Source organism: Diorhabda carinulata, chromosome X (assembly GCF_026250575.1).
Source record: "Diorhabda carinulata isolate Delta chromosome X, icDioCari1.1, whole genome shotgun sequence".
Classification (NCBI taxonomy): Eukaryota; Metazoa; Arthropoda; class Insecta; order Coleoptera; family Chrysomelidae; genus Diorhabda; species Diorhabda carinulata.
The window spans coordinates 1,896,373-1,912,370 of record NC_079472.1 but is presented as its reverse complement, the minus strand read 5'-3'; the positions used below and the strand labels follow the sequence as shown (position 1 = coordinate 1,912,370).

The 15,998-nt window shown below is 34.1% G+C and overlaps 1 protein-coding gene across 2 annotated transcripts in view; it reads left to right on the top strand.

The window, feature by feature from the left end:
• Window positions 1–15,998, top strand: part of LOC130900842 (amyloid beta A4 precursor protein-binding family B member 1-interacting protein) — a 97,092-nt gene that overhangs the window by 18,762 nt on the left and 62,332 nt on the right. Inside the window, exon 1 of one of the 2 annotated variants that reach the window (XM_057811746.1) lies at window positions 11,773–12,108. The exons of the other annotated variant lie outside the window; for it this stretch is intronic. Within the exon in view, the coding sequence (XP_057667729.1) occupies window positions 11,929–12,108 (180 nt within the window). The 5' untranslated portion in view covers window positions 11,773–11,928. Of the gene's footprint in view, window positions 1–11,772; window positions 12,109–15,998 lie in introns of those variants that run through there. 2 annotated transcript variants of the gene reach the window in all.

Sequence of the window (15,998 nt, the reverse complement as noted above, 5' to 3'; positions counted from 1 at the left end):
ACAAGCATTTGTCCGCAACAAAGTTCCCACTCTCCCCCACAGTTCATTTAAAGAAATAGACTTGTACTTGAACAATGAAAAATGTGCAGAATTTGTTGTAGATTTCGATTATCGTATACAAATTGCCGAGTAATCGAGTAAATTTTGAAAAAAATTTATAATATAATTTTATTTTTTTAATTGTACACCCGGTGTATAGTTATACAATAATTTAGAATTTCTTAGATATTTCAAGATATCACAATTTATATATTTTGTAATGCTGAACAAAAGTCCTTTCAAACAACATAAAGTTTATTAAAATCGGCTGAGCAGAACCGGACTTACAAGCATTTGTCCGCAACAAAGTTCCCACTCTCCCCCATAGTTCATTTAAAGAAATAGACTTGTACTTGAACAATGAAAAATGTGCAGAATTTGTTGTAGATTTCGATTATCGTATACAAATTGCCGAGTAATCGAGTAAATTTTGAAAAAAATTGATTTTTCAATTTTGTTTTTTTAGTTGCACACCCGATGTATAGTTATAAAATAATTTAGAAGAATCTACATCGAAAATCAATCACAACTTCCTTCCAGGTCCGGCTTTACGTAAATCGTACATATAAATAGAAAGTAATCAATAAAATTTGGTATGTCGTGTTTCATAGTAAGGTTTATCTTGATTCCGCTTTACAAATTTATACATAGCATTGTCATTTTAATCTCCAATCGATAATTTATTAGCAAATCACCGAACAGAACAAAATTATAATATCGAGTTTCTTGTATAAAATGCTTTCTCTTCATAAATCAACCGTAACAGATAACGAATTAAGTATTGTTAGGTATTACATCAACAATACGTTTATATGTCATAATTTACGGTCGGGTGAACGTGGTTAATGAGAAATTACACATTTCAAACATTGCTTCAATCATATAAATAATTTTCAATACGAAAATTTCTATTAAACGAACTTCTAAGTAATAAAATACATACAGCGAAAAATTAAACTTCGTCTCGCTTAGATTCGTCTAAATATGAAACCACGAGCAGGTAGAATGATACAGGTATATAGGTTTTTCCTAAAAAGTATATTGGAGGATGGATTAACCAGTTTTGAACGAAACGTCACTAAATTGGGGTTGGATTGGGGTTCTGCAGGTGCCTGTTGACTTCGTAGGTGGATAGTCACGCCATTGTCGTTTCGGTGGCCAATTTCAGTAAGAATTTGCGGCGTTGTGGCGTAGAAAAATTTGTTTAGTTGTAACCAGATCTTGTGTCCGTGTGCCATGTTTCTTAGGAGGTCGAAATGCCGGCGAAGAAAACTCCTATGTCTTCGCGGGGATGTCCACGACGACCGAGGGCGAGATTTTTCTCGTTGGTCATTTTGGTGGTACTTTGAACCCCATATAGAAGCTCTCATGAAGATGGGAAGGGATCTGAAGATCTCAAAGTGACGGCAGAGCAAAATAAGGAGTATGGATTTGATATAAAGTCCAGGAGATTCGATACCTTGGAGTAACGAAGGAGGTGAAACCGATAAAAGACTGGCGAGCGGGAACAAAACCTTTGGAGCTCTAGGAAGGAGAAGATTTGGAAAGAATGGGATTAGAGAAGTGACGTGAAGCGACGGAGAACAAAATTGTATGGAGGAAAGCAGTAGAACGACTCCAAGACCTGGATGGAAACAGAAATCTGATCGATAATTACCATGTTTTTGTATACGAGTATAACAATGTTAATTTCTTTTAAATTTATAGAAACAATGATGGTTTTTATTTCAAATATCACTTCCTTTATTCATCATCGCGATGTAGTAGGAATTAATAAAACCAAACATGGAAATCTATTCTCTACCGACTTGTTTTAAGATTCACTCAACGTTTCAGTTTACTTCCTTTCCTATTCGGAGACAGATATGAAACTCGCTTCGTATTTACGATATAGAAAAATAAAAACAATTGTAATTTATAACTATTTGTGCGGTAGCGTTGTGTTTTTTTTTTTTCAAATTGAAAAAAAACTCCGATAGAGTACTAGAAACTCCCGAAACCGTGACCAAAATCAACCGAATTGTGCCTGCAAAGCATCCGGATGATTGCCGAGGATGTAAACGCCAAAAAATCTGGCTCCTGGATCGATGGGACCGCTCGGATTTCCTTAGAAAAAGATCTGCTTTGAAACGGACCCGATTTGAGTCGATGGAAGAGCTCCTGGAGGCCTTCACCAAAGAAGACTTCCAGCACTGCTTCGATCAATGGAAAAAACGTATGGAAAGGTGTCTAATGTAGAATAATTTTTATAATAAAACTCTTTACAACCGTATATTTCAAAAACCAGTCGATAAAATTTAATGTTTTACCAAATCTGTACCAAAATTACGAATTACAAAGTTTTTGTGTTGAATTGAGATTAAATTTGAAATAATTACGTAAAAACGATACCCCGTATAATAAAATTAATAAAAAAACAACTACGCTTTATAATTTAAATGTTTAAAATTAAAATCTGGATTTGGTCGAGTCCGATGTTTCACCTGTCGCAGGTGCGATTCGCTCGATCAATTTCCTGCGGCGTCCATTAGCAGTTGCCATCATTTTTTTTTTTTACATATATATATATATATATATATATAAATCTTGCGTGTTGTAGGGGCACTGCTTTCATAAATTCAGGCCATTCTTTGTTTGTTTATAATCATTTTTAATTTGATGTTAAATTAAAATTTCCGTGCAGACCGTACAGATTTGTTTATATACAAAAAAAACAAAAAAATATATAATAAACACGTTGTCGTCAATTTAATTAATCTAAAAAGAGAGATTTTTAAATCGTTATGGGGTCATTTATCTGGTTACACCTATAAAAAGACTTGAACCTGGGACCTTTTCCGCATATAAGCCTCGTACTTTATCCACCATAGTACGGAGACCTTAATAATACGTTTTTTTGTACGCACTATTCGTTAAAGTATATTTCTTTCCGCGCTAGTGCGTAAAATTAAATTTTACGCGCCCGAAAGTGTGTCTAAAATGAACGTTTTTCAACATTCCAAATTCAAAAAATAACGAATGCTCGTAACGCCTTCTGTGTCGACTTGTATTTACATTGTTTATAGAAAAATTGTTAAAAATATACTTTAGGGAACTTAGGTGATAGATCCCACCACCGCCGAAACTCACTAACAACACGCCACGCCACGCTACGCCGTTTCACGTGGGATGCAAAATTCTCAGATGTAACCGACGCGTGTTGAAACGTGTTTCATTCTGTTGAGTTTATGGGTGATTGTTCGAAAAACTCTAAATTCACAAACTAATTACTAATCAAAGTTATTTGAAAATTTTTCTTTTTGAAATTATAGAATAAAATGAGCGTGTCGTCAAGTGGCGTGTTATCGATGTGTACACGACAATGTACCACGTGAACAGACGATGTATTACGTGGCGTGGCGTGGCGTAGCGTGTTGCTAGTTGCTTTCGATCTTATATATAGCCACCGGAGCTAGCCTTTAACAAGAAGAGAAGACCTCCAGGAATCTCCTATAGTATTAATGGGACAAAAAGGAAACTATACGCGAAACACAACGAGAACCTGTAGAAATGACAGGGGGTAGTGAAATTATGTTTTTAGCATCAATCCGTGGATTTTGTTTGGGAATAAATGTCCTACAAGGGTGTATAACCATCGGAGCTAGTTCTAGAAACTGTAGGAATGACAGGGGATAGTGAAATTATGTTTTTAGCATCAATCCGTGGATTTTGTTTGGGAATAAATGTCCTACAAGGGTGTATAACCACCGGAGCTAGTTCTAGAAACTGTAGGAATGACAGGGGGTAGTGAAATTATGTTTTTAGCATCAATCCGTGGATTTTGTTTGGGAATAAATGTCCTACAAGGGTGTATAACCACCGGAGCTAGTTTTAGAACCTGTAGGAATGACAGGGGATAGTGAAATTATGTTTTTAGCATCAATCCGTGGATTTTGTTTGGGAATAAATGTCCTACAAGGGTGTATAACCACCGGAGCTAGTTTTAGAACCTGTAGGAATGACAGGGGATAGTGAAATTATGTTTTTAGCATCAATCCGTGGATTTTGTTTGGGAATAAATGTCCTACAAGGGTGTATAACCATCGGAGCTAGTTCTAGAAACTGTAGGAATGACAGGGGATAGTGAAATTATGTTTTTAGCATCAATCCGTGGATTTTGTTTGGGAATAAATGTCCTACAAGGGTGTATAACCATCGGAGCTAGTTCTAGAAACTGTAGGAATGACAGGGGATAGTGAAATTATGTTTTTAGCATCAATCCGTGGATTTTGTTTGGGAATAAATGTCCTACAAGGGTGTATAACCACCGGAGCTAGTTCTAGAAACTGTAGGAATGACAGGGGGTAGTGAAATTATGTTTTTAGCATCAATCCGTGGATTTTGTTTGGGAATAAATGTCCTACAAGGGTGTATAACCACCGGAGCTAGTTTTAGAACCTGTAGGAATGACAGGGGGTAGTGAAATTATGTTTTTAGCATCAATCCGTGGATTTTGTTTGGGAATAAATGTCCTACAAGGGTGTATAACCACCGGAGCTAGTTTTAGAACCTGTAGGAATGACAGGGGGTAGTGAAATTATGTTTTTAGCATCAATCCGTGGATTTTGTTTGGGAATAAATGTCCTACAAGGGTGTATAACCATCGGAGCTAGTTCTAGAAACTGTAGGAATGACAGGGGGTAGTGAAATTATGTTTTTAGCATCAATCCGTGGATTTTGTTTGGGAATAAATGTCCTACAAGGGTGTATAACCACCGGAGCTAGTTTTAGAACCTGTAGGAATGACAGGGGGTAGTGAAATTATGTTTTTAGCATCAATCCGTGGATTTTGTTTGGGAATAAATGTCCTACAAGGGTGTATAACTACCGCAGCTAGTTTTAGAACCTGTAGGAATGACAGGGGATAGTGAAATTATGTTTTTAGCATCAATCCGTGGATTTTGTTTGGGAATAAATGTCCTACAAGGGTGTATAACCACCGGAGCTAGTTTTAGAACCTGTAGGAATGACAGGGGGTAGTGAAATTATGTTTTTAGCATCAATCCGTGGATTTTGTTTGGGAATAAATGTCCTACAAGGGTGTATAACCACCGGAGCTAGTTATAGAGCCTGTAGGAATGACAGAGAAATTATATTTTGGTAGATATATTAGACAGTGTGATGGTGGAGTTTTCTGAAGAGTTTTGAGTCCTTTTTTCGAAATCGAGGGAATTATTTTCCACAACTAACTAAAATGGTAGTTGATGGAATAATTGACTGAGTATTAATTTGCATTAATGAGCAAAAAGATTTTCTCGAAAATTTATTTAACAAGAAAATAATTGAGCGAATTTTCGATTTACATCGTATATTGTTTATTTTTTTCTAAATATCTCTTTATATAAGGTATCTTATTAGGTATTATAATACCAGCTGGTGTTAGAAATGTATGTTATCGCGAAGATTCGAAGGGCAAAGAGGCTGCAGTTATTATCGTCTTCATCGTTGCCCATATGGCCTGGCAGCTGCTACTTTTGACAACTAATGTATAAGAGGAGAGTCTGTGCTCGAACTAGAATTAATAGGGTCGGCCTTAACATAACCAAAATTCATTATATTATTCATTTAATATAATAAAAACATCATACCGAATCAAATACTTTGTTAAAATTCACGAAAATTAAAATAAATTACACGTGGGTTAAAATCTTTGATTTTAGATTGCAAATAGGCAAAAGTTTAATCGACAATCTCTTCGTATGCCCAAAATGTATATCCAATTAGCGTTGTTTTGAGGTTTGGTAACAGGAAAGTTATTTGAATCCCATTTCATGTAATTTTTGTATCGTTTTCATCAGTTTGATTATCTTCTTTAAAAAGGGCCGTTTTTTCGTGATTACATCCACAAAATTCTCATAACTAAAGCTTCTAAGTATTTTTAGAGTCTAAATTTTCACATACCATCTTAAATCTTTCGATAATTTGCCGCATTGTAATCGAATCCCAACCCAAACTATTCCATGGAATCTCTTTTGAACGTCGTATGAATCATAGTGTCGTCCACCGCCACATTTGATCGGAATACAGTTTCTTGACCATCGGGGCGAAGCTCTAAAGGCCGAAATCCTACCAACAACACGCCACGCCACGCCCCGTTTCGAATATGTCCGCATATATTTTTCCATTTCCACGTGTAACGATTCAAAATGTTCAAAGGTAGTGAATTAAAGGGGAAAAGATGTTCGATACGTGGATTGGGTTGGCGTAGCGTGGCGTGGCGTATTGCGACCTTGAAAATCGCTTAAATAACAATTTTTTTCGTAATAAAATATAGATACAAGAAATTATGCGGAAAATCATCCTTTCAAGATGAAATCCTAAATTATTTTAAGTCAAAACTAAAACAAAAACTAAATTGTTTGTGGTTATTAGTTTTTTTGCGCTAAAATTGTCAATTTTTCATATTTATTTAAACAAATATAAATAAAATAAAAGTGTTACGATAATTTCTGATTTACTACACTTTTCCTAAGTAATATTCTTCAAATACATCGAATATTTTCAAACTTAGGGATTTCTTAATTCAAAAGTTGGGGAATTTTGTTTCAAAAACTCCGCGGTCACCATGCCAGCGATACAACTTTGCAAATGGTGGACACAAGTCACCGTAAACAGCTTCCATTTTGTTTTGGCGTTTAATTCTTCTTTAAAATGGATCCAAACAGCTAAAAATTGCGTGCGTAAAGCCTTTTGAGACTTGTCACTGACGATTTTGAAATATAATCACAGTTTTTTTTTATTTACAACCTTTCAATCTGTTATAAACTGAAAATCCATTCGTAAATTTATTTTTAAAAATGAAAGAAAACGGCACTGAGTTTGTAGAACGTGTTGGACGGGCCAGAGACAGGTGGTTTTCGTTTTAAGGGCTTGTGCTCTATCGGTCTCTAAATCTACTACTTTCCGACATCTCACTCGTGTCTGTTCTTTTTAAATTAATTATCGCGATGGTGTTATGTGAGGTTATGAGTTATGATCCCATCGCCACTCGTTAATTAACATAAAATATATAATATAACCTCCAAAAAATCGAAAAATGACTGTTAATTTTTTACTATGGCCGTATTTGCGAATAAATTGCCGCGTAATTATATACATAGTTAAAAAGTACGTTAAGCATTGAATTTTAATTGACTGGATGTTGCCAGCTCATTTTTATCACTATACTAAGTCAGTCCAATGTTGATACGAGGTCCGGTTATTAAATAAAGAAACTGCGCGCCTTGGAACAACGTATTAATTTTAAATTTCGCGTTAAATTGGAAAAAAACTCCGATTGAGTACTAGAAATTGTTTCAAGAGGCCTATAGAGACAATTCTCTATCTGAAGCACGCGTTTTTGAGTGGTGTAAGCGCCCAGGTCGTCTTTTAACTGTTCCAACTCCCGAAACAGTGACCAAAATCAACCGAATTGCGCGTGCAAAACGTCCGGATGATTGTCGAGATTTCCTTGAAAGTTTAGAAAGAAATCTGCTTTTAAACGGACCCGATTTGAGTCCTGAAGGCACTAACCAAAGAAGACTTCCAGCACTGTTTAGATCAATGGAAAAAACTTATGGAAAGGCGTGTGACGAGGTGATGGGAGTATATTGAAGGGTAGCATTCGGATGTAGAATAATTTTTATAACCAGTTTCGTTATTTAATAACCAGACCTCGTATTCAATTCGTTTAAGCACAAATCAAAAACTTTTCTTTGGTTTGGTTGTTTTTTTTTTTTCAAAAGAGGTCGTTTTTCCGCAATTTCATCCTTTAAATGTTTCAAAAACAATATGTAATAGTCGATGGATATTATACCGTGTGTATCACAAAATATTAACGCCATAACCGTCTTAAAACACTTCGGAATCTGTTGGTCACGTGCAATCCACTCGGTCGACTGACAAAGACGAAAAAATTCTTGGAGCGAACGATTTTTACTCCAAAATTTCTACTCGAGTCTTTGGGGAGTCTATAGGAACGATAATCTAGATAGAGGAGGCGTTCCAAAAGGGACCCATCCTTACTTAATACGTAACAAACCTTCATCCGTCCCATTATCGAATATAAACATTAAAATCTTGCCTTGCAATCAGCTTCTACTTCAATATTGATGTTCAACATTCATTCCCAGCTGTCTAAATGACATCCAGGATCGAATCTCAAAAGAAAATACATTTGTACAATACAACAATCGATGGAAAGGTTTTCCAACACCTAAGAAGTTTCCAAGTGTCCAAAAATCTGCTGGAAAAGTTCTTGCTTCAGTTTTTCGGGATTGCCATGGAGTAATCATGATTGATTTTTTCGATATGGGTAGGAAAATAACTGGAGATAACTATTCGACATTACTACCGGAAAAATTAAAGAGAAAAGACGCGGAAAGCTATCCAAAGATGTTTTGTGCAAGAAATTCGTGATTTAGGGTTTGAATTATTAGAACACCCCCCCTATTCACCAGATTTAGTTCCGTCCGACTCCCATCTCTTGCCTCAACTGAAAAAAAGTTTGAAAGGTCGTAAATTTTCTGTGGAGGTCTGGTTTGGACAAACTGCTGCAAACTGGATCCCCAAATGTTTGAATGTTGACCAGAAGCGTTCGATCTGTGCTCGATTTAGACGATGTAGACTTCTTAAACCGAATTGTTACTATGGATGAGTCTTGGGAACATTTCTACGATCCAGAAACAAAGCAACAATCGATGGAAAGGTTCTCCAACACCTAAGAAGTTTCCAAGTGTCCAAAAATCTGCTGGAAAAGTTGTTGCTTCAGTTTTTTTGGAATTTCCATGGAGTAATCATGATTGATTTTTTCGATATGGGTAGGAAAATAACTGGAGAATAACTATTCGACATTACTACGGGAAAAATTAAAGTGAAAAGACGCGGAAAGCTATCCGAAGGTGTTTTGTTTTTGCAGGACAACTCCCCATGCAAAAAATTCGTAATTTAAGGTTTGCATTATTAGAACGCCCCCTATATTCACCAGATTTAGCTCCGTCCGACTATCATCTCTTTCCTCAACTGAAAAAATGTCGTAAATCCGATTAAGACGAGAATATTTTGAGTAATAAAATATTTCGACACTGAAATTTTGTTCGGTTCAATAGTAGGCTAAGAATTTTTCAATACGTCCTCGTACATACAAGAACCCAACTAATAAATATCGAAAAATTAGATTTTTCATTCGTATTCACTTCGGGAGGGTAGTTTTTCTATTACAGGGGAGGAAAATAACTTGATTATCTCCCTCGTGTCTATCGATTTCGTCGATTCGAATCAATCCTAATTATTTTCATTTGTAATATGAAAATCCGATGAAAAAAAACTGTTAAAACGTACAAGAAGTGACCGTATACGATTCAACCATTAGTGACAGGTGTATGTTATGAACATACGCAGACGGTTACGTCTTACACCGTTGCCAATATTACATAATTATTATCCTATTTGAATAAATTCGTAAATTGAGTAAATTCATTGTAACGATATTGATATCGATACAAATATATTTTCCCTCGTATCATATACTCTAATACTAATTAGTTTGATATAAAATAATCGCCGAATACGTCTAATAGTTTCGATTCTGTATTTTAAATTACGTCGACCGCAAATACTTCACGAACGAACTAAGATAAAATGATTTTTAGTTATTTTAATGGACGTAGCGTGTAAAAAGCCCTTTTCTTCATTGGTTAGTAAGCCATCACGTTATTTTATCCTTTTCTCGCTCACTAATAACTATTGTTTGGTCTCACGCGGCGATTCGGTAGGGGAGACTGAAGTCATTTCGTTCCAAAACAAACTCTCTATCTTCATATTTATATATTAAATCAATAATTTTCACGTGGTTGAAACCACATTATTTGTGTTGTTTGTTTACTATATAGTGACGTAATGTTGTGTAATTTGTGACGTCAGATGACAGTTTGAGTGAACGGCGTCTTATTTTTTGTGCAATACATCATTTCAAAAAGAAAATTCTTAGTGTCCGGTGTATAGAGTTTGTTAAAATAAATTAGTAAAGAAGAATTGCTTATAAATATCATTCACAAAATTTTCCGAAGCTTCTGGATTATAGAAGAAGATTTAACTTCGTTTGCCCAATGGCCCCCTTCAAACTTATAAATATCTTCGAAAATATTGATGTTAGAAAAAAAAGTTTCGCACAAAAATTGAAGCTCTTAAAAAGATGTACAAAAAAGGTTATATACATTTTCGACGTAAAGTTATTCTTTTTTGAGCAAAAATACAAAATTTCAATACCACCTCATTCGAAGTCTATTTTTAAAAAAAAGACGAATAGTTACAGATGGCGATTCTTTCCGAAAAAGATCGATTTTTGAATCGATTCGAATCGTAACTTGATGATTCGATTCATAAAACAATCGAGGACTGAAAGATCGATTTATAAAAAATCGATTTTCATTTCAAATTTGTATTTACAAAGTAAATATAGGTCTGTCAACTAATTGTAATGAATTATTTTTACCAAAAACGGTAAAAAATCGAATGCCGAGTGAAATATCGATCCACTGAAACGATTCAGTACAACATATCGATTTATTTGGTCCGAGGAATAGATTAATAGATTACAGATTGTTCAAATTCAGATTCATCGGTCCAAAGAACTTCAATCAAATAATTCTAGATGAATCGATTCATAAAACAATCGAGGATTAAAAGATCGATTTATAAAAAATCGATTTTCATTTCAAATTTGTATTTACAAAGTAAATATAAGTCTGTCAACTAACTGTGATGAATTATTTTCACCAAAACGGTAAAAAATCGAATGCCGAGTGAAATATCGATCCACTGAAACGGTTAAGTACAACATATCGATTTACTTGGTCCGAGGAATCGATTAATAGATTACAGATTGTTCAAATTCAGATTCATCTGTCCAAAGAGCCTCAATCAAATAATTCTAGATGAATCGATTCATAAAACAATCGAGGATTAAAAGATCGATTTATAAAAAATCGATTTTCTTTTCAAATTTGTATTTACAAAGTAAATATAGGTCTGTCAACTAACTGCGATGAATTATTTTTACCAAAAATGGTAAAAAATCGAATGCCGAGTGAAATATCGATCCACTGAAACGATTCAGTACAACATATCGATTTATTTGGTCCGAGGAATAGATTAATAGATTACAGATTGTTCAAATTCAGATTCATCGGTCCAAAGAACTTCAATCAAATAATTCTAGATTAATCGATTCATAAAACAATCGAGGATTAAAAGATCGATTTATAAAAAATCGATTTTCTTTTCAAATTTGTATTTACAAAGTAAATATAGGTCTGTCAACTAATTGTAATGAATTATTTTTACCAAAAACGGTAAAAAATCGAATGCCGAGTGAAATATCGATCCACTGAATCTATTCAGTACAACATATCGATTTATTTGGTCCGAGGAATCGATTAATAGATTTCAATTGATCAAAATCAGATTCATCGGTCCAAAGAGCCTCAATCAAATCAAATAATTGTGTTGTTTTCAATGTAGACTTGAAATTTTGGCGGGCAGTGTATCTGCAAAACTACTTCGGGCCATAACAGTCCAAAAAATGTATATAACTTTTTTTGTAGAGCTTTTTGTGAACTAAATTTTCAATTTGAATAGAGGAATATATGTTTCCCGCTCTCCCCTATCGAACCGCCGAACAGGTAAGCAAAGGTGTGGATCGGCACTAGGTTGGCCGTAAAAGATTTCAGTTCATTGCAGTGCAGTGGGCAGCTGTGTAAAGAAACGTCGTCGTACGGTTCATTTCGATTTTGTTTACTAAAAAAATGAGGCTACTTTGATTGTTTGTAACGGTATTTATTATTTTTGCGTCAATTCCGATAATCGTTCGTCATGTTTTGCGGCGGTAGTTTTAGATTAAAAAGTGGCCGTGAAAATGACCAATATCGAATGGTTACTATCGATAAAAGTACCATAAAAATCTTGAGGAGCGCGAGTTTTTGTGGTACTAATAACGCCCGAGGGCGTAATATTTATATATCGTCACCTCTATGTCCCCTAAATACAGTAACGGTAAGAATTAGATAAATAAACATTTAGTACTTAACTTTGAGCTATTTACTTTGGAAAGTAGTGTCTACCTTACAAATACTAATATAGAAAACTTATTTTTATCAATTTTATATGATATTAGTGAAGAATTACACGGAATTTTATGAACGGTTCACTATTTTTGACTATTACTTTATTTAAAGTACAGTCTCAATCAAAATAAACCACCTATACTTAGATTTTCGTAAATTCCCGAATATTTTGTACTATAAACTTTAAATTTGAATAGATGTTATAGAAAATTGGCTTTTTTATATAATAAACATTAACCAGTTCAGTTTTTGTGAATTTATCGTAAAAATAACTGTAAAGTTGTTTCCGCTTTGTAAAATGCCGGTTTCTGCAACAACTACGTCGTTAAACCATAAATATTGGTAGTGTCTAATACCCCTACCGTCGGATATTATTCAAGTCACGTTTTTCTTTGAAATTTATTCACAAGATGTCCCAAAAAAAGTTTACATTTCAAAAAATACCGTACAAAAATAAAATGCTCGGCAATTCATTCGTCTATAGCGTGATTGACCGTCATTTTGTGACTACGTAAGTCGATTCGACGTAACTAACCATCAAAGATGTTGGTAAATGTTGAAAAAGCTTTTGGTTTACGAAGTCAAGCATCCTGAGGCTTCAAATCTTGTACCAAATGAATTTTTCAAGTGTGCACGCTCGCTTACGATTCAGGCTCGGCACGAACAGACCGAATAACACTATCTAGGTTCTAGAGGACCTCGGAGGCCTTTATTTTGGTTTCTCCAATGTTATTTTCAACCTCCTCGATTTATTTCCGAATCGATGAAAAAATTTACGCGCGCGCAACGCTCGCGAGACTACAAGCGAGCCTGTGCTCGATGCGAACATCGTATCGAGAAAACTTCGTTAATATTATTATTGCGTGCTTTATTGTAATTAACAGTTTAATTAAAGTTGTTTATTTTAAAAGGTATTTCGTTAGAAATTAGTGTAAAACATACAACCCCTCCGGTTAGGGATTCGCGCAACTTTCTCTTGAGATACCTGCGTATATATATTTTATGACGCTCATTTTTTATGACCTTGGAGTGTTTCGAGAAGGGTCAAAACCACTTGTCGACCCTGTTGGTATGACTTCGTTTCGCACCCCGCAGGTTTCGTCCGAATAAATTTATGTGATACTAAAATCCGAGTCTATTTGAATGTGTTGGATTTAAGGCTCTATTGAAATATCTCATGAATGCGTTTATTATGATTTACTATGTAGTGGGTGTGAGGTTATGGTTCTAGTACGTTTTATACGGGGAAAAACGGAAATAATGAACTTTTTGATGTTTTTATTCGAAAACCGCTTTTTTCTTTTTTTTTTCGAAGCATATTTGGATAATATATGAAAAAAAAAATAGAAATGAATCAAAATCAACTGCGAATTTTATAAACTTTTGGAAAAATGTGATATAATTTTGTGTTCTTGGCTTTGAACTACTGCTCTATTGTTCGGATTTAGCGTCGTGTGATTTTGGTATTTTTCTTATTCACCAGATTACGATTCATTCTATTGAAAAATAAGCGGGATACAAGCTTCAATTATTGGCCTTTTAAGTATACAGGGTGTCCCATAAGTTTTGGTTTTCGGTTCTACCGGAAATCGACTAAAATTTGATTATTTTAAATGGAACACACTGTATATTAATACATTTTTGAAATCTACGTGAAATTTTAGTATACTTTTGTCTAAAAACTTTTTTCGAAAAATGCATACTTTTTAAGTTATTAATTTTTTTGTAAAAAATTTTACCGTTGCAGACCCTTATAAATTACTTTTTTACCAGGATACCCTTAAAGATATAAAAATGGTTTCTATTCGGTTGCTTTTAGCAAAGTTAGACGTATTTGAATCTATGTTGGAAAATGTTTTATTTTATACAGGGTGTGTATAAAGAGTGTTCAAAGTTTAACTTCATAAATATCAAATTTCTTTATTTTTTCAAATAGAACCACCCGGTTTTTTCTATTTTAATGCATTCGGGGGTAAAAAATAGAACAAATTCATGTATACTTTTCTATACTTAAACCCTACCGTTATCCAGATATTAAATATTTTCTATAAACACATGCATTTCTAAAAAGTTATAGAAAACATTTAATATCTGGATAGCGGTAAGGTTTTTGTATAGGAAAGTATACATGAATTTGTTCTATTTTTTACCCCCGAATGCATTAAAATAGAAAAAACCGGGTGGTTCTATTTGAAAAAATAAAAAAATTTGATATTTATGAAGTTAAACTTTGAACACTTTTTATACATACCCTGTATAAAATAAAAACTTTTTCAACGTAGATTCAAATACGTCTGACCTTGCTAAAAGTAACCGAGCAGATACCATTTTCATATCTTTAAGGGTATTCTCGTGAGAAAATAATTTATAAGGGTCAAATTTTTTACAAAAAAATTAATAACTCAAAAAATACGCATTTTTGGAAAAAAGTTTTTAGACAAAAGTATACTAAAATTTTACGTATATTTCAAAAATGTATCAATATACAGGGTGTTCTATTAAAAATAACAAACTTACAGTCGACTTCCGGTAGAACCGGAAGTCGGCCATCTTTGAAAATATTTTAGTTAAAAAGATCGTATCCGAAAACCCAAACGTAGAAATTTTCATGATTTTACTATAAGTATTTTGTCATATACAGATAGTTTTAACTCGTCGTGGGACATCCTGTATAGATCTCTTATTACGAGAAGGGTCCCGAAAGTACCTGGCCCCATAAAAAAAACTTTTCCCCACGATTTTCAATAAGTTCGATAATAAGAATCGTCAAGCTCCTCAAAATAACCACGTTTGTGACAGAAAATCCAAGGGGGCTAAATCTGGCGTGAAGTAGATATGCCTAAATACATTCTTGAAGCTGTTGAGTGGAAATCCAGTTTATGCCAATGTAATTCACATAATTACGAATTCCCTGATGAAGACAAATACTTATTGGCGGGAAAAAAAACGTCGAACTTTGTTTATTTAAAAAAAAAAATCGTTTAGAACTTTTCCCATACGCATTTCGTTGTTTGGTCAAGTCCCTGTCTGAAGTGGACCGCGTGTCGCTTCTCGTTCTCTTCTTCTACCTGCATTCCGCTGACGGACTTTGAATTATTGATGAAATCCCGCACCTAACCAAAAATAGAAATACCTGTTCTTGAGATCCGATCTTTTCGATTTTTTTTTGCCAATTACCACCGAAAGAAATTTAGCCTACGAACTATCTCAGGAATGCCCGTTCGAACGCATTCGCTGCATAATATTCGTACATCGCGGTACACGCAGAAAAAGTATTTAGATAAAAACAGAAATAAATAGATTATAGATTTATTTATATAAATCACATTTAAAACCTCATTATTATTGCTTTCAGTCGGATAGTGTACGAACGGACTATAAAATCATCGAAATTTCTAGAAAATTTGTTTTTTTATTGTTGTAAATATGTTAGATCATTTTTTACTAATCGGTTTGATGATTAGCACATTTGACCTTGATAAAATGATAATTTTATTACTGTTGATTTCGATTTATTTTTTTTTATATCACCCACTGTTTCCTATAAAATCACTGGGACGCGATTAGATAACCGCCATGGGCGGTACGTGAAGGTCAACAAAAAATCATAACCTCAAAATTTTCCTATTTCGTTTTTTTTTGTTTATTTCAATTTTATTTAAATCTTTCCGCTACTATTTCCACTTCTAATTCAATTTTCATGTAAAAGATGTCATTATAAATCATTTTCGATATTAAAAAAAAAATTATTAATGTATATAATTGAATCATTATTGTTCACCCAGTATGTAACGTCTAGACAAAACCGTACCCAAAGCC